The following is a 21,177-nucleotide window of genomic DNA, read 5'->3' on the forward strand; positions in this document are numbered from 1 at the left end:
GAGGAGCCGTGAGGCAGAGGTAGGTTGAAGGGAGGGAGGAAACTGGCGTTTGGAGGGAGCCACAGCCTCGGGGCTCGCAGCGCTTCGGAGGACAGTCGCCCGCTGCCTTTGGGATTTCAGTCCGGGCTTCCCACGAAAACGACAACAAAAACAGCGATCATCATTTGCGAGCATTCATCTTCCTGACTTTTTTACGGCCTCGTAATTGCCCCCTCCCTGACAGGCAGATTTATGCCTTGGCTGGTGGCGGGGCGCTCTGCCGCCCAGGTGGCACCACGGGCTCCTGCGGGGCGGCAGCGGGGGGGGGGGCGCGGGGCGAGCCCCGGCCCCGGCCCCGGCCCCGGCCCCGGCCCCATCCCTGGCACACGGAGCCTCCTTCCCCAGAAGCCTCCTTCCCCACGAGCCGGTCCGGCCGCTCCGCCGGCGGCGACCCCGTCTTCCCCGGCAGCCTCCTGCGCAATTAGAGCCTCCGCCGCCCCCCCCCGCGCCCCTCGTTGTTTCGAGCGGGTCTGGGCTCGCTTCTGGGCTTTCGGCTGCCTTCTCTCCCGGGGAGGGGAGAGGGCCTTGCATCACTTGAGATTTCCGTGCGAAACTCAGGGGTTATCCCGGCAGCGTTCATAAGGGAAAGCCGTTCTCGCTCTCTTCCTCTTTCCCTCTCCCCCTCGCAGCAGCCTCCCTCCGGGTGCCTCCTGCGGCTATCCCGGCAGGACTCCGCAACTGCTGCCCCGGCTCCACTGGCCTTGCATCTGCCACTTTTCGGCCTTTTCGGCCTTTGCTCTTCCCCGCCGTTCGCAGCGGGCACGGCCGGGACCCCGCGGGCCGGGCGGGGACCCTTCTGCGGGCAGCGCCGCCCCTGCTCGCCGGGAGCGCCCGAGGGGCATCCGATGGCCTAGAAATTAAGCAGCACTTCGGAGTTGGTACAGCTGCCACCCCCCGCATACCCCCGCCCTCTTCCTTACACTGCTTAGGATCTCCCCGCGTCTCTCCCGTTTCTTTGTGTGTTTTTTTTCTTTTTCTTTTTTTTCCTTTAACTTTGCCGCACCCCTGCAGCCCGAGGTGGTCGCGGAGGAGGCGAGGCGCCCCCCGGCCCTTCATGCGAGGCTCGGGGAGGAGGCTCAGGGGGGTCCCCCGCCAAATGCCGACGCTGCGGCGGGGAGCGCCCCCGGCCCGCCGCCTGCCCCCCGCGGGCCGGCGCTGACCCTCACCGGGGGCTCGCTCCCACCCCAGCCGGGAAAAGCCCCCGGGGCGGGAGGCCGGGTGGGGCGGCCCGTTGGGGCCATGGCCTCCAGCGGCGCCGGGGCATTCTCCGGCGGGCGCTTGTCGGCGGCGGGGCGGCAGCGGGGGCCGCCCGGCACCCCGCGGGGGGGAGGCGGCGGCGGCGGGGCGGCGAGGCCCGGGCCGGGGCCGGGGCCGGCCTCCGGGACCGAGCCTCTGCCGGGGGAGACCAGGAGCCGCCAGCAACTTTGTTCGGCCCTGCGCGCCGGCTGCCTCTGGGCGCTGCTGCTTCTGCTGCTGCTGGCCCTGGCGGCGAGGGGGGAGCGCGGCCGGGAGCTGGCGGTGGAGGGGGGCGCGGGGTCGCGGGGCTGGGTTTTTTTGGGGGGCTGGCTGCCCCTCGGCGCCGTGCCCCTGGGCCTGGCGGGGGCTTTCTTCGGTGCTGGCTGCTACCTGCTGCGCGGCGGCGTGCGGCCGCGGGCGGCGGCGCTGCTGCTAGCCGCCTGCTGCGGGGGGGAAGCGGCGGCGCAGACGGCGCTGGCGGCGGGGGAGGATCGCTTGCGCTCCCTGGCCGCCGCGGGGGTGGTGCTGAGCTGCCTGGCCGCCGTGACATGGCTGGTGCTGAAGCCGAGGCAGGGCGTCCTGATGATCGCCGTGACTAGCGCGGCCAGGACCACGTCCCTCGTCGCCTTGGATAGGGTCCCGGCGTCCTGGCGGCCCTACCTGGCCTACCTGCTGGGGCTGCTCGGCATCCTCCTGGCCGGCTACGCCGACCGGCTCTGGCCCCCCCGGCGGGCCGCCCCGCTGGCGGAGCCTCCCGCCGCCCCCCCGGTCGCGGACGAAGCCCCGGTGCTCAGGCGTCGGCGGCGGTCCAGCTCCATGATCTCCGCCGAGATGTCGGGCGGCAGCAAGAGCCACCGGCGGACCTCGCTGCCCTGCATCCCCCGCGAGCAGGTAGGGCAGGGGTCGAGGGACCGCAGGGGGGAAGAAGCGGGGTCCCGGCGCGCCCTTCCGGCTGCAGCCCCCTCGGGGGGCGAGCAGGGCGCCGGCTTCTCGCAACGGTGCGCAGAGTGCCCGGTGGCCGCCCCGGGACAGGGACAGGGACGGGGGGGAAGCGGGTAAGCCCCGGACCCAGACTGGCTTGTCCCCGGTGCCGGCGGTGGGGAGAGAGCTCGGGATTGTTCTTGTTATACAGCCATCGGCGGGGCTCGCTTTTAATATCGCTGTTATTTTGGAACCCTGGCAGAAAGTTGAGGCGGGTGGTACCCGCCTGCCTGGTGGGAACTTGCCCTCACGGCACAGCAGAGAGCTTTCGCAGCATCACCGGCAAGCCCCGCTCCTTAAAACCTGCAGTTTTCTGCAAAGGCAACTTGGCCCGATGAAACTTTGAAGGTGTGCGTGCGGGGGAGCCCAGCAGCTAGTCCTCGGTGGGAGAAGTCCCTTATCAGGGCGATAGCGTGTCCTCTGAGACCGGCCCGCAGCCGTGCGGTGCTCATCGTTGCACTTTGCCTCCCGGGATTGTTCCTGTGCCTGGAATCAATAGCTCCCGCTCGGCTATTGTGGGAACCGAGCCGAGGTCCACGCGTTTTATCACAACTTGCTTTATTTTAAGAGGTCGTGATTGCAACGGATTAGCGAAAACTTAGTTACCAGCCACGCAGCTTTTTAAAAGCGCATCTCAAAAAAAAAAAAAAAAAAAAAGAATCGAGCAAACCTCGTTATCTTTATTGCGTGGCTATAGAGAGTCCTGCCACAGACATGAGATGGGCTTAGCTCTGTGCTCGAAGCACTTTCTCATTTTTTGGAGGTTTAAAGTCACCCCCCAAAAGAGTTGTTCGGTGGGTCGAGCGCAGCTGGGCGCATTGAAAGCCCGTGCTACCCTCGCTTCGTGGTGGAGAGGGAAACCTGGGGGAAAACAAGTGGCAAATGGTATTAAGCTTTCCTTTTCAATTAATATTGTGAATGACTGGGAGCTGTGGTTGACTGAAGCGCATTGCCCCACACCAAAGGTTTTCTTTCAGGTCACTTGCTGGATAAGCAGCTAAGTATTTTTGAAGTAATGGCATCTAACCATCTGGTGTGGGTGGCTAGTTTGTTTCTGGAAATGGTTTGATTACATCCCTTTGTGGTTGGTTATGACATTTGCTAGAAGAGGGCCTGACAACCTTATATACTTGAGGCTTATTTTACAACAAACGTACTTATTTATTTAACATTTTTGTTTAGATAAACTAAATATTTACCACAGTGTCCAGGCAAATACAGTGTGAAAAAATAGAAGGCTGACTCAGTTCAGACTTTGTTTTACTATGAATTCAGAGAGCGAGGAGGGTGTAAGAATAATTTGTAAATACAATATCTAAGGCAAGAAATTAAAAGCATTTATACTTCATGATGCTAGATGTTTCTGGTGGTTTCTTACAATAATCACTTGTAGTGTTTTAAACATATTTCCAGTTGCTCTCTCACTTTAAGCAAAAGCAGTTTTCCAGTTAATATGTCTAAACGTAATCGTTCAGAGATAGGGCTCACTAGTTTGCGGTCACATCCTTCCCCCTTCTTGTGGAGAGAATTCAGATCATCCATATAGACTGCGATGTTATCCTGGCGATGGATAACAGGGTAGATCTCTTCCCCCCCACCCCAGCTTGTATTTCCCATAGAGACACTAGTCAGATTTGTCCCAAGCAGCTTCGGCTTCGAAGCTGTGGAGATGGACTGGTGTGAGCAGGCAACTGTTAAGTTTACCCACTCCAGGATTTTGGCAAATTTCTCTTTCTTTTGTTCTCACTCGGTATTAATCAATAGCGAGATCTGGTATCACTTGCGTCACTGTGTGATTAGAGATGGATGACTACTTTCAAGTTTGTGGAGACTTTTTGTCTTTTATTTTTAAGTACATTGTGGCTGTACGTATGTGAACTTCCCTCCCTAAAAGCTGTCCTTTTAAATAAATTGTAGCACCGCAGAAAAACAGAGACCCTGACACAAAGCTCTGTAAGAATCTTGAAGAAATTCTGGGAGACATGGGACTCTCTTAATCTGCAACAAACAAAGTTTGTGTTTGTAGCAAGAAATCACCTCCCTGTAGACTTAAAAAAACCATAGGTAAATGTTTCTCTTTTGGACAGTTTTTAAATATAACTTGTTAAAAATAGAGATGAGGGCTTTATAAACAGAACCAGGCCTTCCCTCACCCCCCTGTTTTTAAAAAACATACCCTGACTGCTTCTGGTCCGAAAGATAGTTTCTGAGTATGCCTGAGAGCTGCCAATAACTTGCATCAGGAAATGGATCTACTTTATTGCTTTGAAATACATGCTTTCAGTTGCTGCTGAGTAACTTCAGGAGTTCTAGAGGTGTTTCCCGCTGCCTCTCATGTAATCTTTCCTATTCCTGAGCACTTAGTTAAGGTTTTATTCTTCCAGAGTGTGGTTCCCTCCCTATCTGACCGCTTGTATAAATACAAGAGCCTGCTAAAGTTTTTTTTTTATTATTATTTTAATTTTTTATTCTTTTAGTCACACATATCTCAGTTATAATCTAAAATTTTCCCTGCTAGAATACAAATTTATTTGGCCTTGTGGTATAAAGAGCAATACCAGGAATTGCAAAGTAACATCACAAATAGGTGAAATAGCTAAAATTAAAGAAATAGAAAACTGATGTTTCAGCTGAGGAATAGCTGAAAATGTCTTTGTCACTATAAATTATTCTTTCTGTGGAAACATCTCATCTTCATTTCTTATCAGTCCCCAAAAGAATTTAAAAAGCAAAAGTTTCATAAAATAAACTACCACAACCAAACACACACATGCAGATATAACCTTATTTTGCTGCTAAAAACGTTCTTTACCAGTTTTGTTTTAATTCTGTATTGGGGGTCTGATTTATCTTTTTTTCTTTCAACTTCAGCAAATTTTAGGATTAAAAGCTTCCAGTTTGGCTTGTATGCATTTCTCATTGAGAAATGTGTGCTTTCTAACAGCCTGATCCTGCTTACAGCTGAGTGCTGTCTTCCTGTGATTTCATCAATGCCAGCTGAGGATGCTCAGCTCCTTAAGGGCTCGCTCACCCAGTTTTGAAGATGACTGCAGAGAGAAATTGTGAATGGGTGGATGAGACAGACAATGAATGAATGAATGAACAATTTTTTTCCCCATGTAAATGCATAAGTACCACCAGGGCAATAGCGTTCGAGTTTCTTCCTCATGTTTTTGCAAACTTTTTATAGCTTTTCCTAAATATCTGGGGAGAAGATTGTGGTGGGAGGGTTGGAAAAGTGTTCTGTGACTTGGTGTTTCCTATTAAAAAAATATATGGCCCATGTATTCTAGAGCTTATGCCTCCAATCTCTGCAGGTATAAACATGCATGTATTCAATGTGTCCAACGGTCTAAAGGGACAATTTTGCTGTGGCCAGGACAGAGTAGCCGGACAACTTAAACTGTGCAGAAGACTATTAATTTTGCTTTTAAGCCTCGCTTATTCTTTGTTTTGTCTAGAAGGAGATGGGGCTTTCAGCTGATTTGGATTCGTTAGAAGTGTGTGTTAAACAAACTAGAGCAGCTGTTTCCAGTAGTTCAAATTGTTTATCAAAAATACCTTTGTAGGTATTTTTTGCTGTGGTCAGAAGATTGTCACAGGTAGAGCATACACCAGGGTTTGAAGTACGTTCCAGTTCCCAGACCAGCCTGCAACCCCCTTGGTGACACAGCCCTTTTAACCAGGAGGCACTGGCAGGGTGCTGAGTCTTGTCCTGACCCTTTGCCCTGCACCAGGACGTAGGTCTGATGTTTCCAGCTGCAAGGCCAGCATGTAAACTCCCAGCTTGTCTATGGCTCCTGGGGCAGAGAGGTTTTCTACCCATCTTCCTTTGTTGTTTGTCTATGCTCTTTCCCTACTGATGGGAGATTAGGGGTGGGCATCTGAGCATCTGTCACTTATTTTTAACTGGTTTGGTGCTTGTAGCTGTTTTGTGCTGCCACTGCTCCGTGGCATCTGTGCCACATCTTTCCCTTCCTGTTTCTTCTTTCAGCAAGTAATTTTTTTTTCAGGTGAGCAACTTTAGTCCCAGACTCCTCTGTCTTCCTTCAGTGGCAGCTGGAGGAGTCTTGCTTGGTGTGACCGCAGTTGGTGGGACTCTGAGTGGTGGCTTTGCCGGTCTCCCACTGCTGCATGTGAAAGCTGTGAGCTGAGACCGTCATCGCGGCTGGTCTGCGGAGCTGAGAAGAAAGTACTGTAACAGTTTACATGGTCAAAGATATGACTTCAGTGATAAGATCTGTGAAATCGATGAGAAAAATAAATGTAGTTGTTGGTGGTGTTTTATTTTTTCTTCTTTCCAAGGGAAAATTGAGGTTTTATCTGTTCTTTTAATTGTTTGATGGTGAGAACATTGTAAGTGCCAGGAATACATTGCTTCCCTCCTCTCTTTCCTGGCTCTCTAGCATTCTGTCCTTTAAAAAAAAAAAAAAAAAAAAAGTAAAATGTACAATTATAACCTATTTTTAGTATTATGTATGCTGCTCTTTGGTTTGATAATAGAAGAGGTCCAAATGCAACAAAGATTTTTTCAAATTTTGGAGAGGAGATAGTAGATTAAATCTAGACACTAAATTTCATAATATGTTGCTGATTAGACATGGAGCATATTAGAATATACCTTCTTCTAATAAGCATTATTGAGCTGTAATTACTCTGATAAGATTTACTGGCGGTACCATTTAGGTCACCAGAAACTGACTAATAGTAATTAGTTATGTCACCCAGTGACTTGCTGTAACACAACTGTGTGAAATATTCTATGAAGTCTCCAGGAAAATTCATGCAAGGATTCCAGATGTAATGCTTTTGTTTGTTTGTTTTTTTCATGGTTTTATTTACTCAAATCAGTTCTACCTACATATTTTTTTTCTCTTTCAACCCCACAAAAAGTTTAAAACTGCTGATGAAACTCTTGTTATTGGCAAAAATAGATTCTAAACTAATATAAATCAAGAAAGGGATATTATGGCATATTGGCAAAAAATAAAATAAAATATGGTAGTGACTTTATGCTCTTTCTGAGTGAAGTGTGAAAATGCAAAGCTGTGGAACTGAAAGAAATCCTGTGTATGCTGGGTTGTCATGTTAATTAAATAAACAGCCCAAACAGTGACCCTGTGTATGAAATGTGTTTTGAGAAGCCTCTTGGGGGGTGGAGGGGAAAAACAGTGACACATGATGTTTTGGACCTTAACTGTGACATTTATGTGAATTTGTTCTGATCTGCTGTTACTGTGCTTGTGTTCCAACTGTGTGTTTTTTTTTGTTTGTTTTTCAAGAAAGGGTGACATAGCTATATCTTGTAACTTGGAGGAATATCACTTGCACTTTTTTCTGTTAAAGGATAATTTATGCATGTGTGTGTATGCATGTACATATATATATGTAAACACATATACAAATCTCACCCTGTAACTAGGAAGGTTGCTAGGTTCTGATGCCTGCAAACAGCAGGGCTTGAAATAGGGGTAAGCCAGCTGCATCTTAAATGGTATTAGGATAAGAAGACTGCTGAAATTGAAGCTGCTTTGAGCTAGTTGATATGATTTACCTAGATAATCTAAGTAAAAATGTACAGCTTGTAGCATACCACTTAACAGATAAGGAAATAAATGTTACAAATCAGATAGCAAAGTGGAAGTTGAGTTTTTCTTTGGATGCTTTCTTTTCTGTTTGGTTTTGAAAAAGCTTCTTGATAAATTACTAACTCATTTCCTCAAAGTTTCTTCTGTGTTAGTTGGAGTGTCATTCAGAAATAAACACCTCTACTTTGGACTAGTTTTTTATTTTTGATTTTTATTTTTTAACTTGGTTTGCTATAAGTCCTGCTATGAGAACAGTAGTAACATCAGGAGTTCTCTGCATCAGAGTAGTGAGAAAAATTGGGGTAAATAAATGAAAATCCTATATCTGCCCGAATTTAAACGTGGGGGAGTATTGGCTTTTGAGCCTTATTGGGGAGATTAAACGGGATGGTAAGAGGAAGAACCGCTCTATGCCTTACAGGCTTTTCCTTTTCTGAGTACTGAGCTCGCCGCCCCCTTCCTGGGTGCCGATGTATGCCGATGTATGCCGCTGCTGGTTCTCGCCGCTCTTTGCCACGCCGCAGGCTCACCCACCTGCCCTGCCGGGCTGCACCCCTAGAGGGCACACGAGCCCCTGCTCTGCCCAGCGGCTGCCCGAGGAGCTAAAAACACAAAAACCAAAATCTGTCCGTGGTACTTAATCGAGCTTTTTATTTTTTAAAACGTTTTCCCACGTATCCGCGCAAATATAGTTGCTTTTTTTCTTTTTTCTTTTTTTTTTTTTTTTTTTTTTATTATTATTATTTGCTTTTCGTGCCCTTTTGCTCCTGTTCATCAGGTCTGCGGTTGCTCGGGTGGCTGAGGACTGACAGGTGGACAGACTGCCCTGACCCTTATCGGCTTGGCGAGGTGGGGGCAAGCCAAACCGGCTGCTGTAAGGGAAGGTTGTGCTTCTCTCACTGGTCTAACAACAAAAATGTAGAATTAGGAGGCATTTTTTGGCCTCTGAAAGTCCTTTACAAGTCATGAGAGTGGTTGCAAATCTCAGTACAAGGTAGCTGCCTCAAGAGTCATCGAGAATCTGGAAAAATAGACTAATTCACCATTGCTTTATGTCTTGCTTTATGTGCATAATTCTTTATTTGTACATAAGATTATAAATAAAATGGGAAATGACATGCAAAGAACAAACCAGCAGAACCTGCTGATGGGACAGAAGTGCTAGGCTGGTCCTTCCGTACTGCTGCACAAGGGTGGTTTCTGAATGCCACTATGGGTGCTGCTGAACAAAAGCCGAGACATCCTGCAGTAAAAGTATTGGTAACTCGAGTCTAGCTGGTGAAATTATGTTGCTGATTTTGGAAGCTGTGAGAAAGAAGACTGTCAGCAGGCAGTGTTGGTCATTGAATATCCTAGGTGTGTTTGTGTGCCAGTGTTACAGCGACGTGAGCTTAGTGAAGTCCTGGGTGGAAGAGTTTTGCTGGGTTTTCTTTAGCCGAAGTGAATAGTTGGGGGTCCATGGATAGCCCAAACAATCTAACAAGATGGAAAGACGAGTAAGGACAGGTCTGCCAGAAGAGTATGGAATGGCATTTTCTTAAAAGGATTTTTTTGGAAAAAAATCTTTAGTTTTAACTGCTAGAAAGAAGTCTGGATGGGTGTGATAGCAATACACGCAACGTTGTGGAACGTGTTGCAGGGTATGAATGAACCTATTTCTTAAATCACTAGACATTTGTATTTATTATTTACAGGTTTGTTATGTCAAGCAGGTTGAGAATTATTATTATTATTATTATTATTTTTAATCTGAAACTAGCAATGAAAAAAATTATTAGTTTCTCTGTTGTGGAATGCTTTAGTGCATTTAGTGTTTTATCTGAGATGTTCTGTATGAGCCTCTGACCAGGATCTGTTGCCGCATGACTGTGTTCCCATTTTTAATATGATTAAATACTGAAAACAATTAGGGAAAAAATGTGTATGAGCATCGGTATAGTTAAACACATTTTTACTTTTTCATCCTCTTGTCTCATGACAAATGCAAGTCTGGAAAAATATGGAACTTCCACAACAGAAATAGCTCTGACTGTGGTTGACGTCTCCTTGTCTAATGCCCCAATCTGTTGGTGAAACGTGACTTATTTCCATAGTCTGTTTTAGTTGGTTTTGTTTTATAGATATAATTTATGTTTTGGTTTGATTTTTAAAATTATAGTCTGCATTGCTGCATTTTTATGGGACTCTTTTGTGCCTAATTCTCGAGGAGTGATGCTTTTCTGGCATATTCAGGATGCTTGCTAATGGTTGTTAACTCCTGAGACAGATGCTGGTGACAGTTTAAAAAGTAACTGTGCCTCAGAGTGGCTTGTTCTTTTAGAAATATCTCAGCCTGATTAAGAACTGTGAAAAATATTAATATACTGATGTCAGCTGGAAAGCTGTATCATTTGCTGTGTTTTGAGGATCAAGTCACTGATGGATGGTGGATTTCTGTTGTTGATTTTTTTGTTGCCTTTTTTTTTTTTCTGCTTTAACTAAACCTGTTTCTTAGAATAACCAGTCAGACTCTGTTTTTCCATGTTTAAATGTTAATATTGTAGGGGAACAATTTACTCATCTTTAAATCTGAACATTGCTTATTTTGAGCAGCATCCTTCTCCCTGATATTTGTTTATATTTGTTCATAAGCTTGCTTGTGAAATGAAATCCAGATGGGGAAAGACTTGAGTGTTTGAATGTCAAAAGTTATGAACAAATTATTGCACTTTAGGGTTCCAGCAGGTTGCTGATACCTTGATACATCTCTGTACGCTGGAGCTGCAGCCATGGCACCAGCAATAGCTATTTTTTCCTCACCCTGAAGAACAGATACTTCTGCTAGCCTCTTATACTTGCTCTTTTTATACGGTTTTAAATAAGCCAAAGTTTGTGTTTAATGTCATGGAGTATAAGCAGAATGTTAGTATGTTTTGTAACCTATGTTACATACAAATATAGATTCCCAGCAAAAATCGATACCCCAAATTTACATTGAAATGGGAATGTCAGGCAGCTGAAGAGGACAGAGTGGTAGGCTGTCTGCACTGTGGTGGTGATAACGTCATTGGGGTGACAGTCTAAAAAGAGACCCTCAGGAGCATTATGTTTGCGTATCTGACAAGCAACAAAAGTACTTGGAAAGGATGATGCAGCAGTTGAGAAGCTACATCTGAGCAATATTTTCTCCACTTCTAATACAGATAGACTTGTCCAAGCTTTTTGTAGCCTGCAGAGAAACACAAAACCTAGTCTATGTCCATGTATTGTCAATTGAAATGACAGCTATAGAAAAGTGCAGACTTCTCTGCAAAAAGGCCGCACAATCATGTCTTATGTGTTATCCCTCCCATATGGGAATGCACTCAACACATAGGTGTGTTCCCATACAGAAGTCTGCATGTAGGTTTTGTTTACTTGTTTTTGGTTTTCTTGAGCAGATATCCATTTATTTTCTTACTCCAAAGAAAGCAATTAAAAGTAGTGTTGTTTGTGCTGCTTACATAGGTACCTGAGACCTTGTAGCACATTTTTGTGTGCACGCATTCACACATGCACATATATCATAGCCATAGATATGTGTGTGATAAAATAAAGATGTGTGTGCTTTGATATACGTATACTCAAATTAGTATGTATTAGTATGTATTCAAATTGAGTTTTAAGCTGTCTTGTAGGGATGGAACTCAGCAGTCTGTAGTTTGAGTTACGTATGACGCTGATCTTTCAGGATATTTAATAATATTTACTGATGTGTCTGCAGACAGGTTTGTTTCTAAATACACCAGCCTCTGTAACCACTGCATGACTTTTGATTTGTATCTACTTCAGGGGTGATTTTGATAAGTACCTTTATAATTATGTTCTAGAGGTGTATACATTCCAATAAGACAGCTGTAACTTGGTGCTCTGTTCTAGAGGTGCAAAGCCATTTAGGTGATTGCTTTATATTGTGCCTCTGGTACCTAGCCTGATTTGTTGCTAATTTTGGCTGTGACATGGAGCTGAGATCTGGCTAGACGTTGAGTTGCTGATAAGCTCCCTGTGTAGCTGGAGCCAGTGTTGTTCTCATGGGCATAAATGGAGGCTTGTTCAACATGGAGCTCTGCCTGGTTAGAATTGTGATAAGAGCAGTTGGAATAAATAAGAGACTCTTACTGCCCTCAACCCCTCCTCCTCCCCCCCCCACACACAAAAAGAAAAAAAAAAAAAAGATGAGCTTTAGCTGGAAAAACTTACTCTGCTATGTGTAGTGGTTGTATTATTGCTACTGTATGCCTATTTTGAAAGCAACTGTGGACTAGTTAGTATTAGTGATTTATTAAGACAGTTCTGAAAATGAGTGACAGAAATACCACCTCTTTAGACTTCATTCCTTGATATTCACTGTTTTTCTGTTGACTTTTAAATTCTGTATGAGATGAAATGTTGCAATGTAAGTTATATGCCATTCCTGGCTTCTTTTTCTTTTTTTTTTTCAGCTTAATTCATATGCAACGTTCATTTTTAAATGCAGTTCAAATTGTCTACTGATTATGTAAAAGCTCAAATGAATAAACATTTTCTATTAAAGGATTTTATGCTGCATTTGTGAGGAACTGAACTATGGGGAGGACTCAGCTAGGGACTCAGAAGTTAGAAGGGGGACAAGAGTGGGAGGAGAGCCTTACTCTTGCTGGTAAGTTTCCTGCTCAAGTTTGCAGACCATTTTTGCTTCCTCTAACTTGTGGAGAAGCAAGCACATTCAATACTGTCCAGAAGCAGGCAGGTATAGAAATAGGTGTATGCAGTTTGAATGCTTTATTTCAGGCAGTGCTGGCTATGTACATGCTTCACCACAGAGACAACCCTGAGAAGCTGTTCAGCGGCAAACAGAAATACTGTCTGTGCCATACTGATATTGAAAACTGACTTCTGAGTTGCAGAATACAAAATGCTCTTTCTTACTAAGCTTGCCATGTTTGTGTCAAGCAGTGTAATAGAGGAGCATGTGATAATAGTGCAACAAATAGATGGATTGGGGTGCCAGCACTTCAGCACATAGTCAAGCTTAAATTCCACTTGAGGTTCCAAGCCTGTTGTTTCCTCTTGGCAAGGCACCTTCGGAGTCAGAGCCAGCTAATAGGAAATACTCAGTGCTAGGGCTTAACTGAAATTTAGGACATCTGAATCTAGCTTTCTGGGTACATGTGATGTGGTGAGAGAGATGGCAAAACCAAATGTTTTGTGGAGAATTCTTGAACATTTTTGAGTGAAGCAGTAAAGATAGATTTAAGAGAAAGGAGATGGACTATCCAATCTTTATTTCAACTTTCTCTTCTACTGTGTGTGGTGTATAAAATCTAGTTCTGAAATGTGGGATGTTCTTATTCTGTGTAGCTGGAACAGAAGTGACTATGAGAAATTTGGGGACAGAAGTTACTATGAGGCAAATTCAATATTTTTCATTCCAATGCTGTCGTCATTCCTGGATATGTTATTTTCTTTTCCTTTAGTATTATGAGTAGAAAAGAGAGAAGATTCTTAAGATTAACCTTAAAGCATCCTGAGTTGGGGCTGTGATCTGCCATTTGAGTAGACTTTTTGGAAAGACAGAATTTGAATTCTTTAGAATTTATTATTCTCCTGGGAACTGCAGTAAATCTGCCATCAAAACTGATAAAATTCTTGGCCATGAATTAGTGCAACTCCTTAATGGGAGTCTGCAACTTTAATGTACATATTTATTTCGTGTTTTGATTTGCTCTCCATATATTCTGTTCTCAAATGTAAGTGGAAATGTGATGGTGAGTGAAGGCATAGATTTTTAAACTAGTCAGTATATTGCAAAATGAACTGATGTGCATTAAAAAAAATTTAAAAAATAAATGAGAAAAAAAAATACAGACTGAATCTGTATTGGGAACTGTGACAAGACAGCTTCCTTTACAATTATTCAATTTACTTCTGAGAACTTGGCCTAGGGGTTCCTATGTCTTTTATTTGGTTAAGATTTTTGGAACTGAGATAAAAGTAATGATCAGATTATCTTAAGCATTCATACATAAGATACATACTTAAGCAAGTAAAGGAGATGAGAACTTCAGTCAGAAACCTGATAGCATAGAAAGTTGCTTTCTATCTTTCCCATAGTCTTAAGGGATTACTATCTAAAATGGTGAATCAGTATGTATAGGTGTAATTATGTCGTATGCTCTCTGTTGAATGCTTGAATTTGCAAATGCAGATGTTTTTGAAGAAATGTTGTGTATTTAACTTCTTAGATGTATGAAGGATTTTTTTTTTCAAGTGGTTATTAAATAAAAAGTAAACTTAAGAGGTCTCCTGATATTGATACCCACATGCTTTAACAGCTCACTTAGTGCCACTCTTCTAAGATGTGATAAATGGTCAAATGTTGCATTTTGATCTAGGAATGTTTACATCGATGAGTATTCCCTTATTATTCCCTGTCTTCTAGCCCAGAAAATCTGAAACCTATTTCCCCTCATTAAAGGCAAACCAAACAAGTTGGGAGTGGGCTTTGGACACTTGATTCTGCTTCCACGTGTAAGAAAGTTGGTTAAACTTGTTTCAGTCTGTGCGTGACACTGAAGAAACACTACTATTCTGCCTGGTGATAACTTTTTCTTAGTTTGTCTCACTTATTTCCTTACAACTTAGCTCAAGAGCATCTTTTTTTTTTATTATTGTTGTTGTTGTTGTTGTTATTGTTGTTGTTATTATTATTATTATTATTATTATTATTTGTTTGTTTGTTTGCTGTACCAGAGATATCCACCCCTGATTTTGAATGTAAGGAGATACAATCACAGATTTCAAGAGACAATAGTTACCTTGCTCTAAATGCACAGGCTTGAATCCAAGAATTCATTGGTGCCTTGGAGGAAATTTCCATAATTAATGTTAGGCATGTTCTTATTATGTGATATGAGTGTGAAGAGCTTGAAAATACATAGAAGAATAATAGATTGAAAAAAGGCAGTTTCAGAAGAGTGCAAGTAAAATTTCCAATTATTATTTGATGTCTGGCTTAAATACGTACATTGATTGGAGAAATATGCTTATAGGTTTTTCGTTTGTTAACACCAAACCAAGAAATACATTTAGTTGATGACCACTGTTATTTCACCTCTCCCCCTCTTTCTGGAGTTTCTTATTTTTAACACTATACTTTTTAAATATTTTGCTTTCCATACACTGTAGTGACCTTTCACCTTTTGGGGACTGTTTGTTCTGTGCAATGGTTGGAGTGATAGCATGGCTCTTGTGACATCAAAAACATTTTTATTGGCAATTCTCCTGATGATGGACTCTAAAGTCTGACAGTGGTGAAGATGACTAAGTAGAGACAGATTTATGTGGAAATCTTATTAATACCCATAAAAGAGAGAAAGAAGGCATAAGAAATTTGGCTCCAAATAAACAACCAAAAAATGCTCTGTTCTTAGAAGCATTTGGCACTGCTCCATCATGCCTTTTGTGGGAACTGGCTCTTTGTCTGGCCTAATCTTGATTTTTTTTTTTCCTTTTTAAAGATTACTAAAGACTTCCACTTCTCTCAAACTTTCTCACAGTAGAATAAAATTAATTTTCACTTTGGTAATGCACAAATCAGTTAATTATTTCAAAGACAATGTAAAACAGATGTCTTGCCTTGTTTCTCAGCAAAGATTTAACAGTAGCTTTGCTGTGAGATCTTTCACTGCCATCAAATGTCCCTAGATGTTATATGTTCTCATAATCAGTGATTTACACAAAAGGGGATTTTTTTTTTTTTTTCAGCTACAGAATTTGATGGCTGGAAAGAAACATAATTCGTGTGTTTTTTTGTTTGTTTGTTTGTTTTTTGGTACTTGGATCTAAATTTACTCAGACTTTTTGAGAGTAAAGAGCAGGTACTGGACTTCATACCAGAGGTCCATCTGTTCATTGTGGGATTTGTGGTTCCAAACCTTATGGTAGGTGATTCTAGCCTAGTTGCTTTTTGATACAACTCGGTGAAAACAGAAAGGTAGCAACTAATTGAGATTTGTTTGCTTGTTCTGTCTTGTGTTTATGTTCATTTTAGCCAGTCTGTAGCTTTGGGAGTCAAGTTAATGTCAAGATTCTGAAGAAGAGTGCGCAATTTGGCACACACAGCACGGTTATTTCACATTTGCTGTTGGCAGCAGAAGTCCCTCTATCATACTGCTGGAGAGAAAACCTCCTTCAGGCTTTAATTCAGTTCAGCCCAGTTGGTGGTGAATATTGAAATGTGTGTGCGACAACAGAGCAAGCTCAGTGCCCATTGGGAAAGAGTTGCCTGCACTCAGCTGAAAGGTTTTTCATAGTGGTTTTGGTATCAGCCTTGGGAGAGGTGCCTGTGATGCCTGGTGCACGCTAAACTGCATGTGCTTGTCTGTGCAGCTGCAGTAAACTTTTCTATTTAGCAAAAAAAAAATAATATATATATATATATATATATATATATATATATATATATATATATTTTGTATTAATATGTTCAGGCAAAAATCGTTTATAAATGAAATACCTGCATGTGTTCTTTGCATGTGGGTAGCGCTTTTCATTGTGGAAATGCTCTCTAATATTCTGAACATTATTTCTTCCCCGTTCCTGTTGCATATGCAATTGAAACAATTCCTGGTTTCCTTTAAATTGTTGCTTTGACGAGCTAGGCATGTAACTAGTCAAGACACTGTTTTGGATCTTTGACTGGTCCATGTACCAGTGAGCGTTTTGTACTTTTTCCATATGTGTAATATTTTTCCCAGTGAGAAGGGTATGCAGAGCTCATTCCTGATGTGAGCACATAGTGATTTGAAATAGGAAGCAATGAAATAGCTTTTATAGCTGGCTTAGGAGGAAGATCTTATTTATTTGCTTACTTCTACTCCTTGAATGTGTGTAATTTTTAGTCCTGTTCTTAGCACTGCCTTTGAAATTGTAACCCTTTCAGAGGAAGCAACAACTAAGCCAAGAAAATAGGAAAGAATCCTTATCTGGATGAGAAGATTGTATCTTACAGAAATTTTCATTGTGAGCTGTTGCTTATGGACCTGGAGAGACAGCTCACATGGGCTGGTCATTGGCCCCTTTTGCTCATCTGGTGACACTGAATTGACCAGCTGTAGGTGGGATTGATATCCTGCACATGGCTCGTTGGCCAGGAGGTCAAATTCTTATCTCGTATCTGAAGTCCCACGGCTCTGCTCCAGTGATGGTAGCACTTACTGTGCTCTTCAAGTTCCTAAGATGGCATAGTTCTTTTTATTAACTCTTGGTAAAATTTCAGGACTTCTGTTTCCACCTATCCTCTACTTTTGCATTTTTTTTTTGGTCATTTTGGAAAGCACCAATCCTGTAAGAAAACACATTTTGCGACCAGTAGGTTTCAAGTTGCTTTGTCAGATTCTTCCATACAGAGCTACAAGTACTGAAATCTGTTATTCCTTTGGTATTTGAATATAAAACAGCAAATTGGTGTTCCTTCTGCTAATTTTACCTAGTGTTTTTACTTATCTTCTCACCTTTAGAAAACTATAAAATTCTGGCCTAACCTTAAGAAGTGCATTCAACTTGTGCTGAACTCGGTGGGTAATAAGAATGAAATTGGGAAGAGATTAATCCCATGTCAGCTTTCATATTAAACATTGTTGTGGAAAAACTGTAGAAGCTCGTGTAAGTTCTTGCTGGCCTGAGGATATGAGTACAAGGTGGGCACTGAAGTTGCTAGCTCTGATTTAATAGCTCTGAGCTGCTGTGTTCTGATTTGAAGGGTTGCAGTAGATCTCTGTAGGCATAGTTCTTTTTATTAACTCTTGGTAAAATTTCAGGACTGCTGTCTCTACCCATCCTCTATTTTTGCATGCACACACACACACATATATACATTATTGTCATTTTGGAAAGCAGTAATGCTGTAAGCAGCAATGCTAGGAAGCTGAGCTAGGGAAAACATGAGAGCTGTTCCTCTTGGGTGAACTATATCTTGTTGGCCGTACTTGAGGCAATTAAAATACCAGATTGAGTGAGGTGAAGAATCAGTGCTGTATTCTTATGTCACATCTAACCTTCCCTTCTTCAGATGTGTGACTTACCTTAGGCTGGTTAGCTTCATGCTCTGCAAAATGAGTGTGCATAGGTGTTTGAATAAAATTTGGTTTGAAGGGAAACATGTTTCTCAGTCTCCTGTTTGCCATGGAGGCCAAATGCATTGCATCCGGTCTCTGCTGGATGAAGCCTGGAAGTCCAGAGTTCCCTCTGAATTCTTCTCGTACTTCACAGCTCCTCCCTGCTTTGTATATACAAACAACATTCTTTGAGGGAACCGGAGAGGGCGGAAATGGCTACACAAAAATAAATAAATAAATAAATAAAATCTTTTCTGATATATCAGAAGATACCAGAACTCCTTTCTGTGTGCTCTGTGCCTGCTGGAAGCTGATTTCTTTTTCATTCTGCCTGTTTTGTAGCAAAGGAGATTTGGTTTGGAATTAGGGAAAACCTTTCTAACAGTAATGGTGGTAAAACTGCAACAAGGTATCAAGGGAACTTTCATGCATGTACATGAGAGGCTCTTTTAAATTAGCCTTTTGGATGTTCTTCCAAGCAGGTCTAGATGCCTGCTTTTTCTTAGGCAAGCAGAGCTGTTGCTGCCAGTGTTCTCCTCCCCTGCCATCCACATCTACTTGTGGGCTCTTTCCCCCAGCTGCTGGCCAGCATCCTTGCACTGTGACAGTTCTGCTCACCCTCTCAATGCCGAGCCTGACCATTAAGCCCAGTTTGTTTCATCTTGTACCCAGTGCACAATGTTAATATTACTCTGGAGCTGGGAGTTCGCAGCGTAGGTTCCTTCCCTTGGACAAGATTACTGAAGAACAGATGAGACTTCTTGTGTCTCTGATTCTTTACCCTTCTCTTGTTCAGGAGCTGCTATGTTGTTTGGTTTGCATTATCAGGTTGTGATTGGAGGCAGGTTTTTGTTTACTTTTCTTTTTCTTCCTTTGTAGTGATAATGTTTGAGTCCCAGGTAGGATTCTCATTGCTCTTTGTTTTGGCCAAGATACAAGTTTATTTATTAAGTCCACTTGTTAGCTTAATGCATTTGTGGCTGCCAGAAGAGTGCTACATGGTGTAAGTGAGATGAAGTGGCTGGGACCTGTTCAGATTTGCGTGCAGCATGGTTTCTTCGCAGCCAGATAAGAGATGACACTTTGAAGGGCATGACATAGCACCCAAGGGCTAGACCTTTCAATCCCTGCTCACGTGAGTTCAGAGAAAGCTCCCACATGAGGAAGAGCCCGAGGACGTGTTTGTGTAGGGTACAGCACGTTCGATGTGACACCCGCTCCACCCCACCCAGAAGTTCTTGTTTGGTTGGTTTTTTAATATGCTCCTTGTCTGTTCTTTTTTTTTTTTTCTTTCCTTCTTTTTTTTTTTTTTTTTTTTTTTTTTTTTGATTTACTTCAGCCTGCATTTACTGGATAGTTCTTAAACGGCTGTTAAAACCTCAGTTTGCTAACTGTAAAATTGCTCAATCGACTCCAGGAGATAATCATTCCCAGAGGAGACCTTTGAATGCATTGACTGTCATTAGAAATAGGTTAGATGCCTCCAGGTACCTTTCTGGGAAGGGATTATTGTTTTTTAAACCGTATCTACTTGCTTAGTTAAGAACTAAGTAACTGGTTAGTGTGACCAGTTATAGAAGCCCTCTTTTAAATTCGTGTTAAATCCTCTCAGAGAACTCTCTAGTTAATGCTTCTCGGCATAGAAATAAAACAGCTGCTGTGACTGAGAGGTTTAAAGTCTCAAATCAGGAAGAGTTTCTCAGCTTGATGTACCTCAGCGGGCTTAGGCAGTGCAATCCACAGCCGGTGGACTCCATCTTCTCTTCAGAGACTATGAAGCATGAAGAGTTTGGGCCTGAGGACTGACTGAGTTATATATTAGGTGGGGAAGTGGCACCCTGGGGGAAGATAAGCTGTGACAAGAACTAAGATTTTCATAATTCATCTTTAAGTCAAGAGAAAAAAAGCGTGGTGGGCTTTGGTGTATCAAATTTGAAGAATAAACCTCTTGTTTCCAATGCTGGACTCCAAAATTTGTTGGTGGAAATACTGGAGATCCTGACCTTATTGGTGGCTAATGCTGACCTAGTTAAAACTATTTCCAGAGACTTCTAGCTTTAAAGATGCAAAACTGAATAGCTAACTCCACATTGTATCAGAGCTCTGTCATATGTCTTGCTTCCTCCTCCTGAACCGGGGAAGCAGAATTAAACAAAACAAAAACCCCACCAACACCAAAAACCAAAACAACCAACAACCAACCAAACAACAACAAAAAAAGCAAACAGGGAGTATTGCTCAGGATTAAGCTTCTCTCATTCTGGTGTTTCCAGTTGTGAGCTTTCAGTGGTTACAGGGCTGTTAATTGAATTATCGCCTCGATATTTATGTTTCTCCCCCTATGCATAGGGCTCTGCATTGTCTTGGGCATTCTTAGGATCTTGGTCTCACAAGGAGGATAGTGGGGTTGTGCTGTATGTGCAGCAGTACAAGCATAAATGACAGATTTGAGGACCAGGGCTATGTTGAGTAGGGAACTCCTTCACAGAATGGAAGTGTTTATACATGTATATAGAATAAGTATACATGTGTATTTTTAATTGATGTATGGGTACCTGTAGACCTTTTAATAGATGAAAATAGGGAGAGGAGAGGAAATAAAGCACCACAGCTGTGATTTATCAAGGCCGACATGAAAACAAATATTATTCTAGTAATCAGAGGAAATTCTTTGTAAAGCATGTACAAGAAAGGTATTTTAACCCACCTCAACGATTTCCTGCCTCACTGTATCCAAAGAAAATCAGACAGACTTTCCCCTGCCCCCACAAGGGTCACTTCTAAATAACTATTTCTCTGCTCCCCTATTTCTGTTAGGTTTTTTTTGTTTGTTTGTTTGTTTGTTTTTTCTTTTGTCAAATGCTTAACTCTTTTTTTTTGACCTAGGGTCTGAAACTTCATCTAAGATGTTCTCTGGGGTGGGGGAGAAGGATATGGTTCAGTATTTAATTGTAAACGAAAGCTGAAGGATGCTGTCTTTCAGGCATTTGAGTGACTGGATAGCAGGATGCATAGTTGCTTTTCCAGCATGCTCTGCCAGCCTTCTGAAGTCCACAAGGATGTGCAAACTTGGTGTGTGTCTCTGTGCTCCACGAAGTGGTAGTGGAGATGGTGTATGTTTGTCCGATTTGTTAAATCATTTCTGAGTGTGACTCTGCCACAGCTCTTTGGGTAGAGCATCTACTTTTGTACAACTGGTCCAAGGAGTTGCTATGAGC

General features: G+C 43.0%; 1 protein-coding gene across 3 annotated transcripts in view; it reads left to right on the forward strand.

Annotated features, from left to right (window-relative positions):
• Positions 1–21,177, forward strand: part of PDE3A (phosphodiesterase 3A) — a 264,734-nt gene continuing 243,557 nt past the window's right edge. The window contains exon 1 of one of the 3 annotated variants that reach the window (XM_072040693.1): positions 1–19. Coding sequence is in view for 2 of the 3 variants with exons in the window: in XM_027458268.3 (XP_027314069.3) it covers positions 1,279–2,166 (888 nt within the window). In the remaining variant the exon portion in view is untranslated. Of the gene's footprint in view, positions 20–431; positions 2,167–21,177 lie in introns of those variants that run through there. The other 2 variants (XM_027458268.3, XM_072040690.1) reach the window with 2 other exon arrangements.

The sequence above is a fragment of the Anas platyrhynchos genome, chromosome 1 (genome assembly GCF_047663525.1).
Source record: "Anas platyrhynchos isolate ZD024472 breed Pekin duck chromosome 1, IASCAAS_PekinDuck_T2T, whole genome shotgun sequence".
Lineage (NCBI taxonomy): Eukaryota > Metazoa > Chordata > Aves > Anseriformes > Anatidae > Anas > Anas platyrhynchos.